The following is a 16,114-nucleotide window of genomic DNA, read 5'->3' on the forward strand; positions in this document are numbered from 1 at the left end:
TCCCCCCAGAAAAAAGAAGTTAAAATACAAATATTTACCACTGCCACCCAAGAAAATAAAAAAATAGAAGCATAAAAATAAGATAAAAATGAATGAATGATCTCAACGCGGGCCCTTTAATAGAGGCGTGTCTTGCAGAGTGATTGACAGAATCCTCCTCCTCTAGGGGGCAGCGGAGAGCCAGGCCCCGGAAGCAGCGCCGTGCCCTCGCTCAAGATGGCGGCCTCGGCTTCCCTGCGTCCGTTTGCCTGGGGTGGACGCTGAGGGCGGAAGCGTCCCGGGGAGAAGAGCATCTCTGCTGGGTCCAGGGGCGCAAGGCATGGACTGCTACACGGCAAACTGGGACCCCCTCGGGGAAGCGGCCTATTACCGGTCAGTGAGCGTCCCCCCGCCTCCCCAGCGCCCCCCCCCGAGACTCCCCCCCTCTCTGACCCTCCCCTAATTTTGCCACTCCCTGGAACAACCCCACTCCCACTCCCCCCCCCAAAAAATGCTTTATATTGATGGGGAGGGGCAGGGGCGCAGTTCCTGCAAAGCATTTTGCACTGGGAGGGCACCAGCCGGATCTGGGGGGGGGGGGTTGCAGCTGATCAGACGAGCATGCATTATTTATTTATTTATTTATTATTATTATTATTATTAGCCTCCGTCTGGAGAGCATGAGGGTCTTCATCTCAGGGTCGTGGGTTCGAGACGCGCCTTGGGCAAAAGATTCCTGCATTGCGGGTGGTTGGTCTAGAGAGGGCCCTGGGGGAGGCGTCCTTTTAAAAAAATTAAATACAATTTGTTAATTTTATGATAACAACCCCCACCCCGCAAAAATACCACTCACCACAATAAAAAATGTAAACCATAAATCTTGATTAACTTCCCTCCACTCCCCCTCCCGGTTCCATTATTTTATACTTATTCATGCACATCCATAGAATCTTACATTCTTCACAATCCAGTTTTTACACCTTATTCGTCTTATTGCAAGTGACTTTTGGAATTTCAGCTAATGTCAAAACCTACGCACGAAGCTTGCAAAGTATGCATGAAACTTTACCCCTTTTAAAAAAATCAATGCCCTTTCTTTCTTGGGTTTCAAATGATCTAATATGTCCTGCGTAGTTCATTAACTTATTTTGCAAATCTTCTTTGGTGGTGGCTTCTCCCTTCATGGGCCCCCCCTTCCAAGTCGACTATGCTAAGCTATTTCTCTTCTCCCTGTGGTCACACCCACATCATCCATTTAAAGCACAGCCAGGTATCCTGAGAACTGCCCCCCTTGCAAGGCTGCAGTTCCCAGCAGAATTCCCAATCTCAGTCCCCAGGATTCTGCGGGGGAAGAGATGCGCTTTAAGTGTGCATTGAATGTGCTTTCCGCACACCATTATCTACTGAGGTGCTGTCAGGGGGTGGTTCCCTAGATGGGGTGGATGGGAGGTTGCCTGCTCTTTTTTAAAAATATATATATATTTATTAACTTTTCAAAGTTTATACAAAAAAGACAAAAATACAAAATTTAAAAACACATATAATTTCATTCACTTATTTTCTTTTAACTTATTTCTCGGACCTCCTCATACCTCCCCTTTTTGTATTCCAATTCAAATTATTCATTCAGCAAATCCTCACCCTTAATTTTCACTTAATTTTACACCTTTCTTTCTTCTTTTCCCCCCAATTATCTTAATCATTACAGCTGGTAACCCCTTATTCAGTCCAACATCAATCTAACATTCACTAATTTTATAATATTTCCCAAGATAATCCTTAAATTTCTTCCAATCTTCTTCCGCCGTCTCTCTCTTCCCTGGTTTCGGATTCTGCCAGTCATTTCTGCCAGTCCGGAGGTTGCCTGCTCTTGATGGAGTTGCACTCCCTTGTAAGGAGCCCGGTGTGCAATTTGGGGGGCGCTTCTGGGTCCCCTGCTGTTGCTTGAGGCTCAGATGGTCTCGGTGGCGTCTAGTGCCTTCCCCCCGCTTTGGTTGGTGGCCCAAAAGTACCCCTATCTGGACAGGAACTGAAAATTAACTGAAAATCTTACTTTATTTATATGCCACCCATCTGGCTAGGTTGTGAACTGGTTTGAGCACGAAATATATAAAAAACTAAATAAATTGTCCAGTAGCACCTTAAAGGTAAAGGTACCCCTGACCGTTAGGGCCCGTTGGGGCCAACTCTGGGGTTGCAGTGCTCATCTCACTTTATTGGCCGAGGGAGCCGGCATACAGCTTCCGGGTCATGTGGCCAGCAGGACTAAGCCGCTTCTGGCGAACCAGAGCAGCGCACGGAAACACTGTTTACCTTCCCGCCGGAGCAGTACCTATTTACGGTATCTACTTGCATGTTGATGTGCTTGCACGTTGATGTGACTGCTAGGTGGGCAGGAGCAGAGACCGAGCAACGGGAGCTCACCCCGTTGTGGGGATTCGAACCACTGACCTTCCGATCGGCAAGTCCTGGGCTCTGTGGTTTAGACCACAGCACCACCTGTGTAGCACCTTAGAGACCAACTAAGTTTGTTCTTGGTATAAGCTTTCGTGTGCATGCACACTTCTTCACGGTGTGATTTCAGCAGGGTGTGTTTGTGGGAAAGGCAGCTATCCAATAAATAGATTGCGAAAAAATTTGCTTAGGCACCTCCTGCTGCGGCAAGGTGTTTGTTATTATTATGATCAGTGCTTTTTCGGGGGGGGGGGACACGGGTACGCATTCCCCTAAACATTTTGTGAATCTTTTGTCCATTTACTGTATTTATTTCTCCTGATTTGAACTATAAAATGGTAGTTTTCTTCAGTCAAAATGAGAGTACCGCTAAACATTTTTAAAGAAAAAAAGCACTGATTATTACTATTACTTTATTTTAGGAACAGCATTTGACACTTAATACAGTGGTGCCTCGCAAGACGGAAAACTCGCTAGACAAAGGAGTTTTCCGTTTTTGAGGTGCTTCGCAAAACGAATTTCCTATGGGCTTGCTTCGCAAGACGACAATGTCTTGCGAGTTCCTGCTGGTTCCCCCCCTTTTTTCTTAGCCGCTAAGCCGCTTATCAGCTGATCCGATCAGCAGATAAGCCGCTAAAAGGCGCTAATAGCGCTAATCCACTAATCTGTCAATGGGCTTGCTTCGCAAGACTAAAAAACCGCTAGACGAAGAGAATCACAGAACGGATTCTTTTCGTCTTGCGAGGCACCACTGTATAACAGATGTCATTGGTGAACGTCAGGGATTCTCCTGGACTCCATCTCCCAGTGGACTCAGGGTTGAAGGGAGTTGGAGCCCAGGAACTATGTACTTTTCTGTGTTCAGACCACTGCACGAACCCCTGTCTCAGTAACCTTTACAACAGACCTGCGAGGCCGCTGTTGCTAACCCCACATTGTAAACAGGGAGGGGAGCTGGGGCTGAGCTAAGGCCACCAGGTGGGTTTGTGGCAGAGGCCAAATTCAAACAGAGGACACTCTGCTTCCCAGCTGCTCTGCTGACTCCATAATCTTCTCCTCCATCCTCCTTCCCCACATCCCTCTAGGCCAGTGTTTGCCAACCGGTGTACCGCGGCACACTACTGTGCCGTGAGACATTGGCTGGTGTGCCGTGGGAGGGAGGCGGGCGAGTCGGGCGGTGAGAGGGGGCGGCGGCGAGGATCCGCGTCGAGTCGCGGGCGGCTCCGCGGTGGTGGTGCCGAGCGGCGGGGCAGCGCGTGCAAAAGGGAGGAGCGCGAGACAGCGGAGGAGGAGGAGGCCGGCATGTCCGGGCAGCAGCAGCAACAACAGCAGCAGCAACTCCCGGCGACGGCTCCTCAAGCCCCGCCGCCGCCCCCTCCTCCGCCCGCTATCGCCGCCACCACCACAACAGCCGCCGCCGCCTCAGTTGCCACCGTCCCTCAGTCCCTCGCTCTGCTGCCTCCTCCCACCCCCAAAGCTTGGAGGTTCCCCGGCAAGGGGGAGGGAAAAAAACTTTCACTTTTGTGCGTCCCTCCCGGCGTGACGCTGCGCGCTGACGTCACGGGGCTGTGCCGCGGTGGTGTGCCGCGAGATTTTTTTCATTAAACAGATGTGCCGTTACCCAAAAAAGTTTGGGAAACACTGCTCTAGGATCCTACTTCTCTCCCTGCTCCCCATCTCCGAGTGTCTTATTGCCTGGTTGGGGCAAACGACTAGGAAGGCCACCTGCCTCAGTGCCCTGCTTGGGGGCTTCCCAAAGCGCAGAGCTGACCAGCGTTGGGAACAGAATGCTGGGTTTTGTCAATGCTTCAGGGCTCTGCTTTTATTTAACCTGACTTTTCTCTCCTCCAAGACTTTCCGCTAACGTTTTCTTCCTGCAGGAAACTGGATTTGTACACCATGGGCTGGAACCTGAGAGAAGACCTACGGGATAGCTTGGTCGCTGCTGCACCCTACGGAGGCCCCATTGGTACGGCAAGTGCCAGCTCCTCTTTTTAAAAAAAATTTTTTAAATTGGTTTTTCACTATATAAACACAAACAATACACAATACAAACATACAAAAACATAAACAAACATGTATAATTTCAAATCCTTTTTTCTTAAACCTTACTTCACCGACTTCCCCATACCTCCCTTTTCTGCATTCCAATTCCCAAATTTATTTCAGCAAATCCTCCCCCTTACTTTTATCAAATTTTCCCTTGTTCTTTTCTTTTACTTAATCTTCCGCAGCTGTAATCCCCTATTTTCTATAACTTCAACATTTTAGTCCTCATTAATTTTACAATATTTCTTAAGATAGATTTTAAATTTCTTCCAATCTTCTTCCTCCGTCTCTTTCCCCTGGTCTCGGATTCTGCCAGTCATTTCCGCCAATCCCATATAATCTATCACTTTCATCTGCCATTCTTCCAGAGTGGGTAGATCCTGTGTCTTCCAATACTTTGCAATGAGAATTCTTGATGCTGTAGTAGCATACATTTAAAAAAGCCTGTCTTTCTTTGGCACCAATTGGCCGACAATGCCCAAGAGAAAGGCTTCTGGTTTCTTAGGGAAAGTACATTTAAGTACATTTTTCATTTTATTATATATCATTTCCCAGAAAGCCTTAATCTTCGGGCACGTCCACCAAAGGTGATAAAAAGTACCTTCAGATTCTTTACATTTCCAACACTTATTATCAGGCAAATGGTAGATTTTTGCTAGCTTGACTGGGGTCATGTGCCACCTGTAAATCATTTTCATAATATTCTCTCTTAAGGCATTACATGCCGTAATGCGTAAATGCCAGCTCCTCTTTCTCGCACCAGCTGTTCCTTTGCAGCTGGGAGGTTTCCTCTCTCGGCCCAGTCTCATTCAGTCGGGGAATTTGCCAAGGGGTATGGCCTGCATGATGCAGTCAGTCGCACGCTCTCTTTCTGGCTCTGCCTACCCTGCCCTACAGGGCTGTTGTGAGAACGCCTTGAGGTTCCTGGAGGAAGGGCGGGACCCAAACTAAATAAATTATTGTAACTCGCGCTACGTGGGGCTGCCCTTGAGACTGACCCAGAAACTCCAGCGGGTGCAGAATGCCGCGGCAAGACTCCTTATGGGGTCTTCGCTGCGAGATCACATTCATCCGGTACTATACCAGCTGCACTGGCCCCCGGTGGAGTACAGGATCAGGTTTAAGGTGCTGGTTTTAACCTTTAAAGCCCTATACGTCCTAGGACCCTCGTACCTACAGGACCGCCTCTCCTGGTATGCCCCACAAAGGAACCTACGGTCTGCAAATAAAAACATCCTCAAGGTCCCAGGTCACAGAGAGGTTAGCCTGGCCTCAACTAGAGCCGGGGCTTTCTCGGCTGCGGCTCCAATCTGGTGGAACGCTCTGTCCCAAGAGACTAGGGCCCTGCGGGACCTGACATCTTTCCGCAGGGCCTGCAAGACAGAGTTGTTCCACCAGGCCTTTGGTCAGGGCACAGCCTGACTCCCTCCTCTGGCAACCTGCACAGAATTTTGCTTAACGGTTGCCATTAATTTGATTTTAATTAATTTTTATAATGTAATGTTTTTAGAATGTTGGATTATTTGATTGTTTGATTGTTGTTAGCCGCCCTGAGCCCGGCTTCAGCTGGGGAGGGCGGGATAAAAATAAATTTTTTTATTATTATTATTAAATCAGGGCAAGGAAAGAGGGCTGGCACTAGCTGCCAGAATAAAGGTAAAGGGACCCCTGACCATTAGGTCCAGTCGTGGCCGACTCTGGGGTTGCGGCGCTCATCTTGCTTTATTGGCCGAGGGAGCCGGTGTACAGCTTCCGGGTCATGTGGCCAGCATGACTGAGCCGCTTCTGGCAAACCAGAGCAGCGCATGGAAACGCCATTTACCTTCCCGCCAGAGCGGTACCTATTTATCTACTTGCACTTTGGTGTGCTTTTGAACTGCTAGGTTGGCAGGAGCAGGGACCGAGCAACGGGAGCTCACCCCGTCGCGGGGATTCAAACCGGCGACCTTCTGATCGGCAAGTCCTAGGCTCTGGTTTAACCCACAGCGCCACCTGCATCCCTAGCTGCCAGAATAGCCACTAGTAAATCCTAAGCAGTTGAGTTGGCACATATGGGCGATAATAATAATAGCTCTATATTTTGGCTGTCTATTTTGACCGTAACCAAAATTTTTTGCCTTCTGGTTCCTGAGATCAAGGAGCAGCTTCTCAGCCATGTTTGGAGGCAGTTGGATGCCATTTTGAATCAAGATGGCAGACTGAACTTTTTTGGTTTTGACTACTGGCTCAAAACGACGCTGGTTTGGTGTTTTTTTTTGGTTTCTTAGAATTTCTGCGCAATGGCAGTTACAAGGCTGCTAGTAATGGTATAATTAAAGAAATGCTCACAAAGAATTAAAATGGGAGGTGAGATCGGCAATTGTCGGGGGCTTGACTTCTCATCATTGTTTTGTATTGTGATTTTTAAAAAAGCCTCTATCGTTTTAGCTTTGCTGAAAAACAAGAAAGAGAAATCTCCCAGTTCCCGGCCACCTCTGGAAATCTACACTGCCTCAGGGGTCCTCTTAGCTAGCATTCCGGTAAGCAAATTGTGTTATCAATGGTCACTGTGCATTGCATAGGAACAGTGCTGGATTTACGTATAAGCTAAACAAGCTATAGCTTAGGGCCCCCCAAAAAATTAAAGGGAAAAAACCTGGATGTACATTTCCAGAATATAAGATAAAAAACAAATACAGTGGTGCCCCGCAAGACGAATGCCTTGCAAGACGGAAAATCCGCTAGACGAAAGGGTTTTCCGTTTTTGAGCTGCTTCACAAGACGATTTTCCCTATGGGCTTGCTTTGCAAGACGAAAACGTCTTGCAAGTGTTCCGATTTTCCCCCGCTCCCCCCCCTTTTTCTAAGCCGCTAAGCCGCTAATAGCCTTTTAGTCGCTAATCCGCTAATCCTTTAATAGCCGCTAAGCCTTTAATAGCCGCTAAACCGCTAATAGCGCTAATCCGCTAATCCCCTAATAGGGTTGCTTCGCAAGACGAAAAAACCGCTAGACGAAGAGACTCGCGGAACGGATTAATTTCGTCTTGCGAGGCACCACTGTAGAATAAAACCTACTTACAGTAACAGTGTTTTGTGTTGTGTAAGCTCCTATGATGTAAGTAGCCTGCTCCCTAAAATAACACTGGTTAGATACTTATGAGGTCCATAAATTTCCCTATAGCAAATATTCAACACAAAAAAACAGCGACAATTTGTTGTTGACAAAGGACAGCTGGACATATAAAGGGCCCCATTACCTTCAGGAGCTTAGGGCCTCATCAAACCTAAATCCGGCGCTGCATAGTAACATTAGCAACAACAGCAAAAAGGAGGGAGAAGGCAGGTCAGTTCTCTGCCCCAAAGAGGTGACACTCGCAGTGGTAAAGGCAACAGGGGGAAATGAGGAGGATGGGGGAAAGCAAGGGCAAACTCTGAACGAACACTGTCAAATTGTGCTGTGTGCACCAAGCCCTTTTTTCAGCTGAGAACGAGGACTTTGGGGGTTCAGCAACAGGGGGGCTGGGTTCGAGTCGCGACGTGGCTGCCAAATGGATGACTTTGAAAGAGGCTTAGGAAATTCCATGGAGGAGAGGGCTATCGATGGCTACCAGCCAGGTTGGCTATGCTGTGCCTCCACAATTAGAGACAGCAGTGATTCTGAATACCAGTTCTTGGAAACCACAGGAGAGTAAGAGGGCTGTTGCGTTCGAATCTTGCTTGCTGGTTTCCCACAGGCATCTGGTTGGCCCCTGTGAGAACTGTTAGAATTCCTGATCTATGGTTGCAGTCATGGGATTTTTGTCTATCACATGACAGTATATGTTTTGACTCCACTGAGTGGGAAGTGACGGAGACAGGATGTTTGTGTTCCGTGAAGTGGGACTATTGTCTTTTGTTCATTCTCTTTGCTGTCTGATGCTAGAGAGGGAGGGAGCCATGTTGCAGTGCTCCGTGTGTGTTTATGTGTAAATAAAGTAGATTAGCCAAAATGCTGAGTTGCTGAGGTCTGTTACGCAACTGTGAAGACTCTGCAGATCCCTAAGTGAGCCGATGTTGGTTGGCATTGGTCACTGTGATGTTTGGGCTGAAGAAAGCTTTTGAAGCTCCCGAACGATCGACCAGGAGGGAGAGAACATGCCAGTCGGGCATTTGTCTCTGCCAGGGTCCTACTCGAGTGTAGGCTGAACTCCTGACAAGAACAGGATGCTGGACAAGAAGGGCCGCTGGCCGTATCTCTTACCGGAGAGTGGACAGGGTTGCTTCCTGAGTGCAGTAGGCAAATACCCCTGATATTTTAATAGGTCATACGCAGGGCTACCTTTGGGGCCTGCCAAGAAGTACCAGCTGATTCAGAATGTCAGGTTGCTCAATAGGTGCATCTGGTGCTTGTCTAATTTCTAACCCTGGGCTTTTGTCTCTCCTCCAGTGGAAGAACTGTCCGGCCGTGCACCTTGGCTGGACGACCAGTGAGGACCTCCTTTGCATCCAGGAGGATGGCTCGGTCCTTGTCTACAGCCTCTTTTGTGAGTTCAAGCGGCGCTTCAGCATGGGCAACGTAAGTGACCTTGGAGAGGAGGGTTTACTGGAACCGGGGGCTTTTGGGAGCTGGGGCTTCGGCCCAGTAGACCTGAAGGAGCGTCTCCACCCCCATCATTCTGCCCGGACGCTGAGGTCCAGCTCCCAGGGCCTTCTGGCCGTTCCCTCCCTGCGAGAAGCCAAGTTACAGGGAACCAGGCAGAGGGCCTTCTTTTCCTTTTAAAAATATTTTTATTCGTTTTTTAACATACCATTTCCAACAATTATTAAACATCCTTTTACATCTTATTCAATTTTTTTGACTTCCATCAGTCCTGTCTGAAAATTTTCCAGTCTAATCTCTCTCTTCTTGTTTTCCCCATTACATTTCAAACTCATAACCAATATCTCTATCTTTTTCTGCTTCGTATATTTCTCCTTACAAAACTTTTTGTAGTCCTACCAGCATAATTTGTTGATTGCAGTTGCTCTTCAAATAATTCATATACTTCTTCCAATCCTTCCTGTCATTTTATCCAATTCTGCGTAGTCCATTAATTTTGTCTGCCATTCTTCTTTCGTCGGAATTTCTTCTTGCTTCCATTTCTTGGTCAACAATACTCTTGCTGCTGTTGTTGCAAATAAAAACAATTTAACATCCTGTCTATTAATATCCTCACTTATGGCAGAGGGCCTTCTAGGTAGTGGCGCCCGCCCTGTGGAACACCCTCCCATCAGGAGAAAATAAACAACTATCTGACTTTTAGAAGACATCTGAAGGCAGCCCAGCATTGGGAAATTTGTAATGTCTGATGGTTTACAATTTTTTAGATGTGCTGTAAGCCGCCCAGTTTTTATTGTATAATGAAAACACCTAGAAATGTTTCGTAGGAAGTGATTCACAAATGTAAGCTCACTTCTTGCTTGAAGAAACGTTCAAACCTTTCAGTGTAGTATAGAATAATATAATATATCAGTATTTTTAAAAAAATATTTTAAAAATTTGCCTTTTCAAAATGAGAGCAAGAGCGTTGGTTATTCTGCCACAGTTCCCCATGACATATTGTTGTGAACAGGGGTTTTCAATGAAATACAGTGGTGCCTCGCAAGACGAAAAGAATTCGTTCCGCGAGTCTTTTCGTCTTGCGATGTTTTTCGTCTTGCGAAGCACAGTCTGTCGCAACTGCGCCTCTTCAAGCAAGCCCATAGGGAAATTCATCTAGCTAAGCAACGCAAAAACGGAAAACCCTTTTGTCTAGCGAGTTTTTCGTCTTGCGAGGCACCGCTGTATCAGAAAAGAGAAAGGCTTCTTTGAGTGGATTGGGGAGATGAGAATTTGTTTGTCTCAAATTCGACCGAATATCAATGAGATTACCTGGCAAAAGCCAACTTGCACCTTTCATTGAGTTTGTAGACATACCTAAGATATATATGTAAGAGGCTCGTTCATAATGATATTTTGGAAATGATTCATGATCTTCTGTTGCTGTCTTGTTCTATGCTTTCTGGGTGTCGCATGATCATGTTATAAAGTACCGTATTTTTCGCCCTATAGGACGCACTTTTCCCCCTCCAAAAATGAAGGGGAAATGTGTGTGCGTCCTATGGGGCGAATGCAGGCTTTCGCTGAAGCGACCCCTCTTGCTCTCCAGGCTTCAGGAAGCTCTGCGCAACCCTCGGGAGACCGGCTCCGAGGGTTGCGCAGAGCTGCCTGCAGTCCCGGGATCAGCGCAGCTCTGCGCGGCCATCGGGAGCGAGGCGCTAAGTCCCGCCCCGCTCCGGATGGCGGCGCAGAGCTGCCTGCAGTCCTGGGATCAGCACACTTCTCCCCATCGCCAGCCCCACAAGCTCGGGGGACAGCGGGGAGGCAGAGCGTGCCTTCCCACTGTTCCCCGACCTGGTTCTTCCAGCCCCGCACCTGGGGGGGAAATAAATTTTTTCCCCTTTATTTCCCCCCAAAAAAACTAGGTGCGTCCTATGGGCCGGAGCGTCCTATGGGGCGCAAAATACGGTAGTTGTGTTCTGTGTTATAAATCAAACACTGCTAGGACTTTTTTTTTTTGAGAACCGCTGCTCTATCCACTACACTACCTGACCCGGTGCTTCCTTGCTTTCTCTCTAACCCCCAGGAGGTTCTTCAGAACCACGTGCTGGAGGCCAGGGTGTTCCACACGGAATATGGCACGGGGGTGGCCATCCTCACTGGGGCCCACCGCTTCACCATAGCCACCAACGTCGAGGACTTGAAACTCCGCAGGCTGCCTCAGGTGCCAGGTAAATCTGCCTCCGGCCCACCTTTGCCCCTCGACTCGCACTGCCCCAGACGCGCTCTTCCGTTACTGCATGTGCTCCCTGGCAAAAATCGCACCCCATGTTTCTAGAGTTTGTTTTAGGAGCCTCTGCACGTTCTATGTTGCGCTTAGGGGTCTGCTCTTGTTGTCGCCATTTCACTTTGGTGCTTTGGTGCTCTGTTAATGCCTGCTTGTTATTAACTGATAAACTGTGGACCTCTTTGGATCATTGGGTTATCTGAGAGGCAATGCCTCTAAATTGTTGGAAGATATGCTCATCCGTTCTTGCAATTAGAGTTAATACGAATACGATATCTTTACAGTGGTGCCTCGCAAGATGAAAAGAATCCGTTCTGTGATTCTCTTCGTCTAGCGGTTTTTCGTCTTGCAAAGCAAGCCCATTGATGGATTAGCAGATTAGCGCTATTAGCGGCTTTTAGCGGCTTATCGGCTTATCGGATCAGCTGATAAGCGGCTTAGCGGCTTAGAAAAAGGGGGGGAACCCCCGCAGGAACTTGCAAGACATTGTCGTCTTGCAAAGCAAGCCCATAGGAAATTCGTTTTGCGAAGCACCTCCAAAACGGAAAACTCTTTCGTCTAGCGAGTTTTCCGTCTTGCGAGGCATTCGTCTTGCGGGGCACCACTGTTTTGTCATTGTCCCATACAGAACAATGAAATTGAAAATCTACATAAGACATTCAAAACCCCCCCAAAAACTCTGAAACCCCATTTTAAAATACAATATACTATATAGTAGACTATTGGGTGCTCTCCTGCTTGTTATTCCTTCCTCTCTTGTTTCTTATCACCTTGCCCCATTGTTGGATCCAGTTCTACGCTCTCACCTTGAATATTCTCCCCACACTCACAATCATCTTCAAGGGGAGAAAACCGGTTTTTTGTTTGAAGTATAAAAGCAGATTTGTTAAAAAAAAGTCCTCTATTTTAGATTGTTTGGAAACCAGCGAGAGAGCTGTATCCTCTGGGTCCCTGTAGCGTTTACTAGCAGGCATAGTATAACGGTGGAAAGGAAAGAAGGAGAGGTTTCCTTAACCGAAGAAGAGAGAAAAAATAGAAAGTGCTGGGTTTGTTCAATTTAAGAGCATCTCTGTGTGGCGACTGCCAGGAGTTCCAGGAACAAATTATAGAAGGGAGCTGGCGGTTAATAGCTAGCAGCTGGCGGCTTGCCCAGGACGCTTCACAGAACTTACCCAAGTTGTTTCTCATAGCATAGACAAGAAGGTGCTGATAGAATCTCAGTAGATTGGTAAGTTTAAAAGTAGGGAAGTAAGAAAAATAAGAAATTACTTCTCTGGGTAGCAATCAACGCTAATTACAGTCCTGTTATCTGCGGAGCTCCGAAGCCTGCTTGCTAAGCCATCGCCATCTTCTCCCAAATGTCTAGGTTTCTCACGGTTCTTGAGCTGGAGCCACGTTAAGCCTCCAATTGCCGTTTGGGTCCACTCCCCGTCTCGCTCAGGATTCCGCCATCAGTTCGAGACCGAGGCTTTGTATAGATCCTTTGATCTGTCAGATCCTTCCATGGATATGAATTTATTTATTTATTGAATTTGTATTCTGCTCGAAGACCACAAGGTGGTTCACAACGTAGGAATGCAAAATGAAAACACTAAATACGCAATAGAACAGATTGTGTGTGCAGCTTTTATTTTCATTTTCTTTGTCTTCTTAAGTAGGGGTAGAGGATGGGCATTTTTAAAAAAAACAGTTTAAGCGGAGTCAGACACTTGTCCATCTAGCTTAGTTCTGCCTCCACTGGCTGGCAGCAGCTCTCCAGCACTTTCAGGCAGCTTAGAATCCTAGAATCGTAGGGTTGGAAGGGGAGCCTGAGGATATCTAATCCAACCCCCTGCAATCCAGGAATATATCCATACTTAGAGACGTTACAGTTATTACTTTTAAAAGTGTTGTGAACTGCCCTGTGATTTTCAGATGAAGGGCGGTATGCAAATTTAATAAGCAAGCAAAGAAAGAAATAAGCAATTATTGGACTGTGCGGAAATGGCAAAACTAAGAGACCAAAATGATGAACTTTTTATAGAAGAGTGGAGGCCTTTTGGGGGGCTGTCTGAAAAAGCATTGTAGCCAAATGAAATCATGGGCGGAATTCGAAATACGAACAGTGGAAGTAAAATGATAAAATAACTCTCCTAGTGGGTGGGGCTCTTTTTTGGGTAAAAGATAATGCGTTTGTTATATAATTCAGCAGAAAAGGGGTTGAATAAAAACACAGTGGAGGTTGAAATCCATGAAACAAAGTTGTAATTATCTAGTCCGAAACTCATTTGAGAAATTTTGGAAACTTAATGGAAAATTATATTGGGGGGGGGAGCAGCTGTCCTGTACAGGGAACAAACCTGCAACCTTTGCGTGTCCAGCTCTGCCTGCAGATGCCATTGGGGGGGGGGCTGGACCTGGGACTGTTTGCATGCAAGCTTTGGCCGTTCCCCTAAAACAATCCCTTGCCTCCCCACACCTGCTTCCTGGACTGTGCCGCTTGGCTGGTATTTGCCAGACGCACCTGCAAGCAGCAAACTTCCCCCTGAGTTAGGGGCTCCAGCCTGCTTCCCATTGAGTCTTCTTATTTGGCAATCACTCGTAGTCGAGTAAGATTGTCTTCCATAAACACGGTCTTAACAGTGGGTCCGTAAATGTCTGTGGAGGCCAATTCTGGATCCACACGTCCTTCCACAGTGGGGACATAGGTTTCTGGGTGGGAGTTGATCACGGTGTGGATTTGCCAAGCGTGCCTTCCTCTTAGCATGTTTCTCCCTTACATTCTGAGTTTGAGTGCCTTCAAACACCTTTGGTAAAGGCTCTTCTCCAACTGGAGCGCTCGCAGGCCAGTGTTTCACAAGTGTCGGTGTTTATAGGGGCTCCAGCCTGCTTCCTGTTTGTAATAACACAGTCCCTGCCCCAAGCAGACAGATCTGCTGCTGCCTTTGAACCTCAGCTTTGTGCAAAGTGTCCTCTGCCTGAAGTTTTTTTGCCTTCATCCCTCCTGTCCTTCTTTCAGGTATCCAGAAGCCCCCCTCCTGCTGGGCCGTCCTGTGCCAAGAGCGAGTGACCGTCCTCCTTGTTGCTGTTGGCCAAGAGCTGTACCTACTGGACAACACGACCTGCTCCCCGGTGGTGAGTGAGGGGGTGCAGGGCTGGATGGGACACCTCTTGTGGGAGCCCCCCGGACATTCGCTCCGGCTGGACCAATTCCTAGCCTCCTGCATTGCTGCAGAGCTATCTGTGGCTACTAGCCACAATGGCTATGATCTGCTTCCTCAATCAATCAATCAATTTATTGTGCATAAAGGTAAAGGGACCCCTGACCATTAGGTCCAGTCGTGACCGACTCTGGGGTTGCAGCGCTCATCTCACTTTATTGGCCGAGGGAGCCAGCGTACAGCTTCCGGGTCATGTGGCCAGCATAACTAAGCCGCTTCTGGCGAACCAGAGCAGCGCATGGAAACGCCGCTTACCTTCCCACCAGAGAGCTACCTATTTATCACCCCATTACAGGGATTCGAACCGCCAACCTTCTGATCGGCAAGTCCTAGGCTCTGTGGTTTAACCACCCGTGTCCCAAATACCATTACAATGAACAGCAGAGGAAAAGAGCAAGGCTTTCCTCTGAAACCACACAACATAACCTATCAAAGTTTACCAGAGAAGTAATGGAAATCGAGCGAAATCCCAATGCTTGGACTACTGCGCTCTATATGGAGCAGTGTGCTCAGCGTGGGGCTACCTTTGAAGGTGACTCAGAAACTGCAATTAATGCAGAATGCGGCAGCTAGACTGGTGACTGGGAGTGGCTGCTGAGACCATATAACACCAGTCTTGAAAGACCTACACTGGCTCCCAGTACGTTTCCGAGCACAATTCAAAGTGTTGGTGCTGACCTTGAAAGCCCTAAACGGCCTTGGTCCTGTATACCTGAAGGACGTCTCCACCCACATCGTTCAGCCCAGACACTAAGGTCCAGCGCCAAGGGCCTTCTGGCAGTTCCCTCACTGCGAGAAGCCAAGTTACAGGGAACCAGGCAGAGGGCCTTCTTGGTAGTGGCGCCTGTCCTGTGGAACGCCCTCCCACCAGATGTCAAGGCAATAAACAACAATTTTACTTTTAAAAGACAACTGAAGGCAGCCCTGTTTAGGGAGGTTTTTAATGCCTGACGCTGTATTGTTTTTAATATTTGGTTGGAAGCCGCCCAGTGGAAGCTGCCTAGATGGGTGGGGTATAAATAATAAATTATTATTATTATATTCTTATTATAAAGAAGAACTGCAACTTAAACTGATGGAATATGTGCAGCTTGAAGACCTAACATATAGAATAAGAGAACAAGGAGACCATGCATTTAAAGAAAATTGGAAAATGTTTATTGAATATATGGGGGGAAGTTGTGTTTATCTTAAAACGTGGGAAGCATTAAGATAAATTCAGCAGTGTAGATAAGTTTTGATGGATGTAATAATGAAATACTGAATGGTTCAGTCTGTGTAAAATATGCAGGGATTCATGATATGCAAAATGAACCATGGAAAGAGAAGAAGGGAACTTCTTTAAGGTTGTTTGAGTGAATATTCTAAAATGTAAAACCAAAAATTTAATAAAAGTTATAGAAGAAATTTGCATAAAGATTGCATAAAGTTTCAAAACTAGAAAGCATTAACAGAAAGCTGGAACAGAATTTCTTAGCTCAGGCAGAGCGAATTTGGCTATCAGGTGTGCAATTGGTAGGTCTTTATCAGCTAAGAGTTCAACTATTGATACAATAATCTTTATTGTCATTATCCCATACAGAACAACGAAATTGAAAAAATCTACATC

At 47.1% G+C, this 16,114-nt stretch overlaps 1 protein-coding gene across 1 annotated transcript in view; it reads left to right on the forward strand.

Moving 5' to 3' along the window:
* Nucleotides 1-201: 201 nt before the first annotated feature.
* VPS16 (VPS16 core subunit of CORVET and HOPS complexes) overlaps nt 202-16,114 on the forward strand; it is a 44,752-nt gene continuing 28,839 nt past the window's right edge. The window contains exons 1-6 of the mRNA XM_082236397.1: nt 202-372; nt 4,314-4,402; nt 6,910-7,001; nt 8,887-9,015; nt 11,105-11,249; nt 14,304-14,419. Of these exons, the coding sequence (XP_082092523.1) occupies nt 320-372; nt 4,314-4,402; nt 6,910-7,001; nt 8,887-9,015; nt 11,105-11,249; nt 14,304-14,419 (624 nt within the window). The 5' untranslated portion in view covers nt 202-319. The remainder of the gene's footprint in view (nt 373-4,313; nt 4,403-6,909; nt 7,002-8,886; nt 9,016-11,104; nt 11,250-14,303; nt 14,420-16,114) is intronic.

This window comes from Podarcis vaucheri (assembly GCF_965113315.1).
Source record: "Podarcis vaucheri genome assembly, chromosome: 9".
Lineage (NCBI taxonomy): Eukaryota > Metazoa > Chordata > Lepidosauria > Squamata > Lacertidae > Podarcis > Podarcis vaucheri.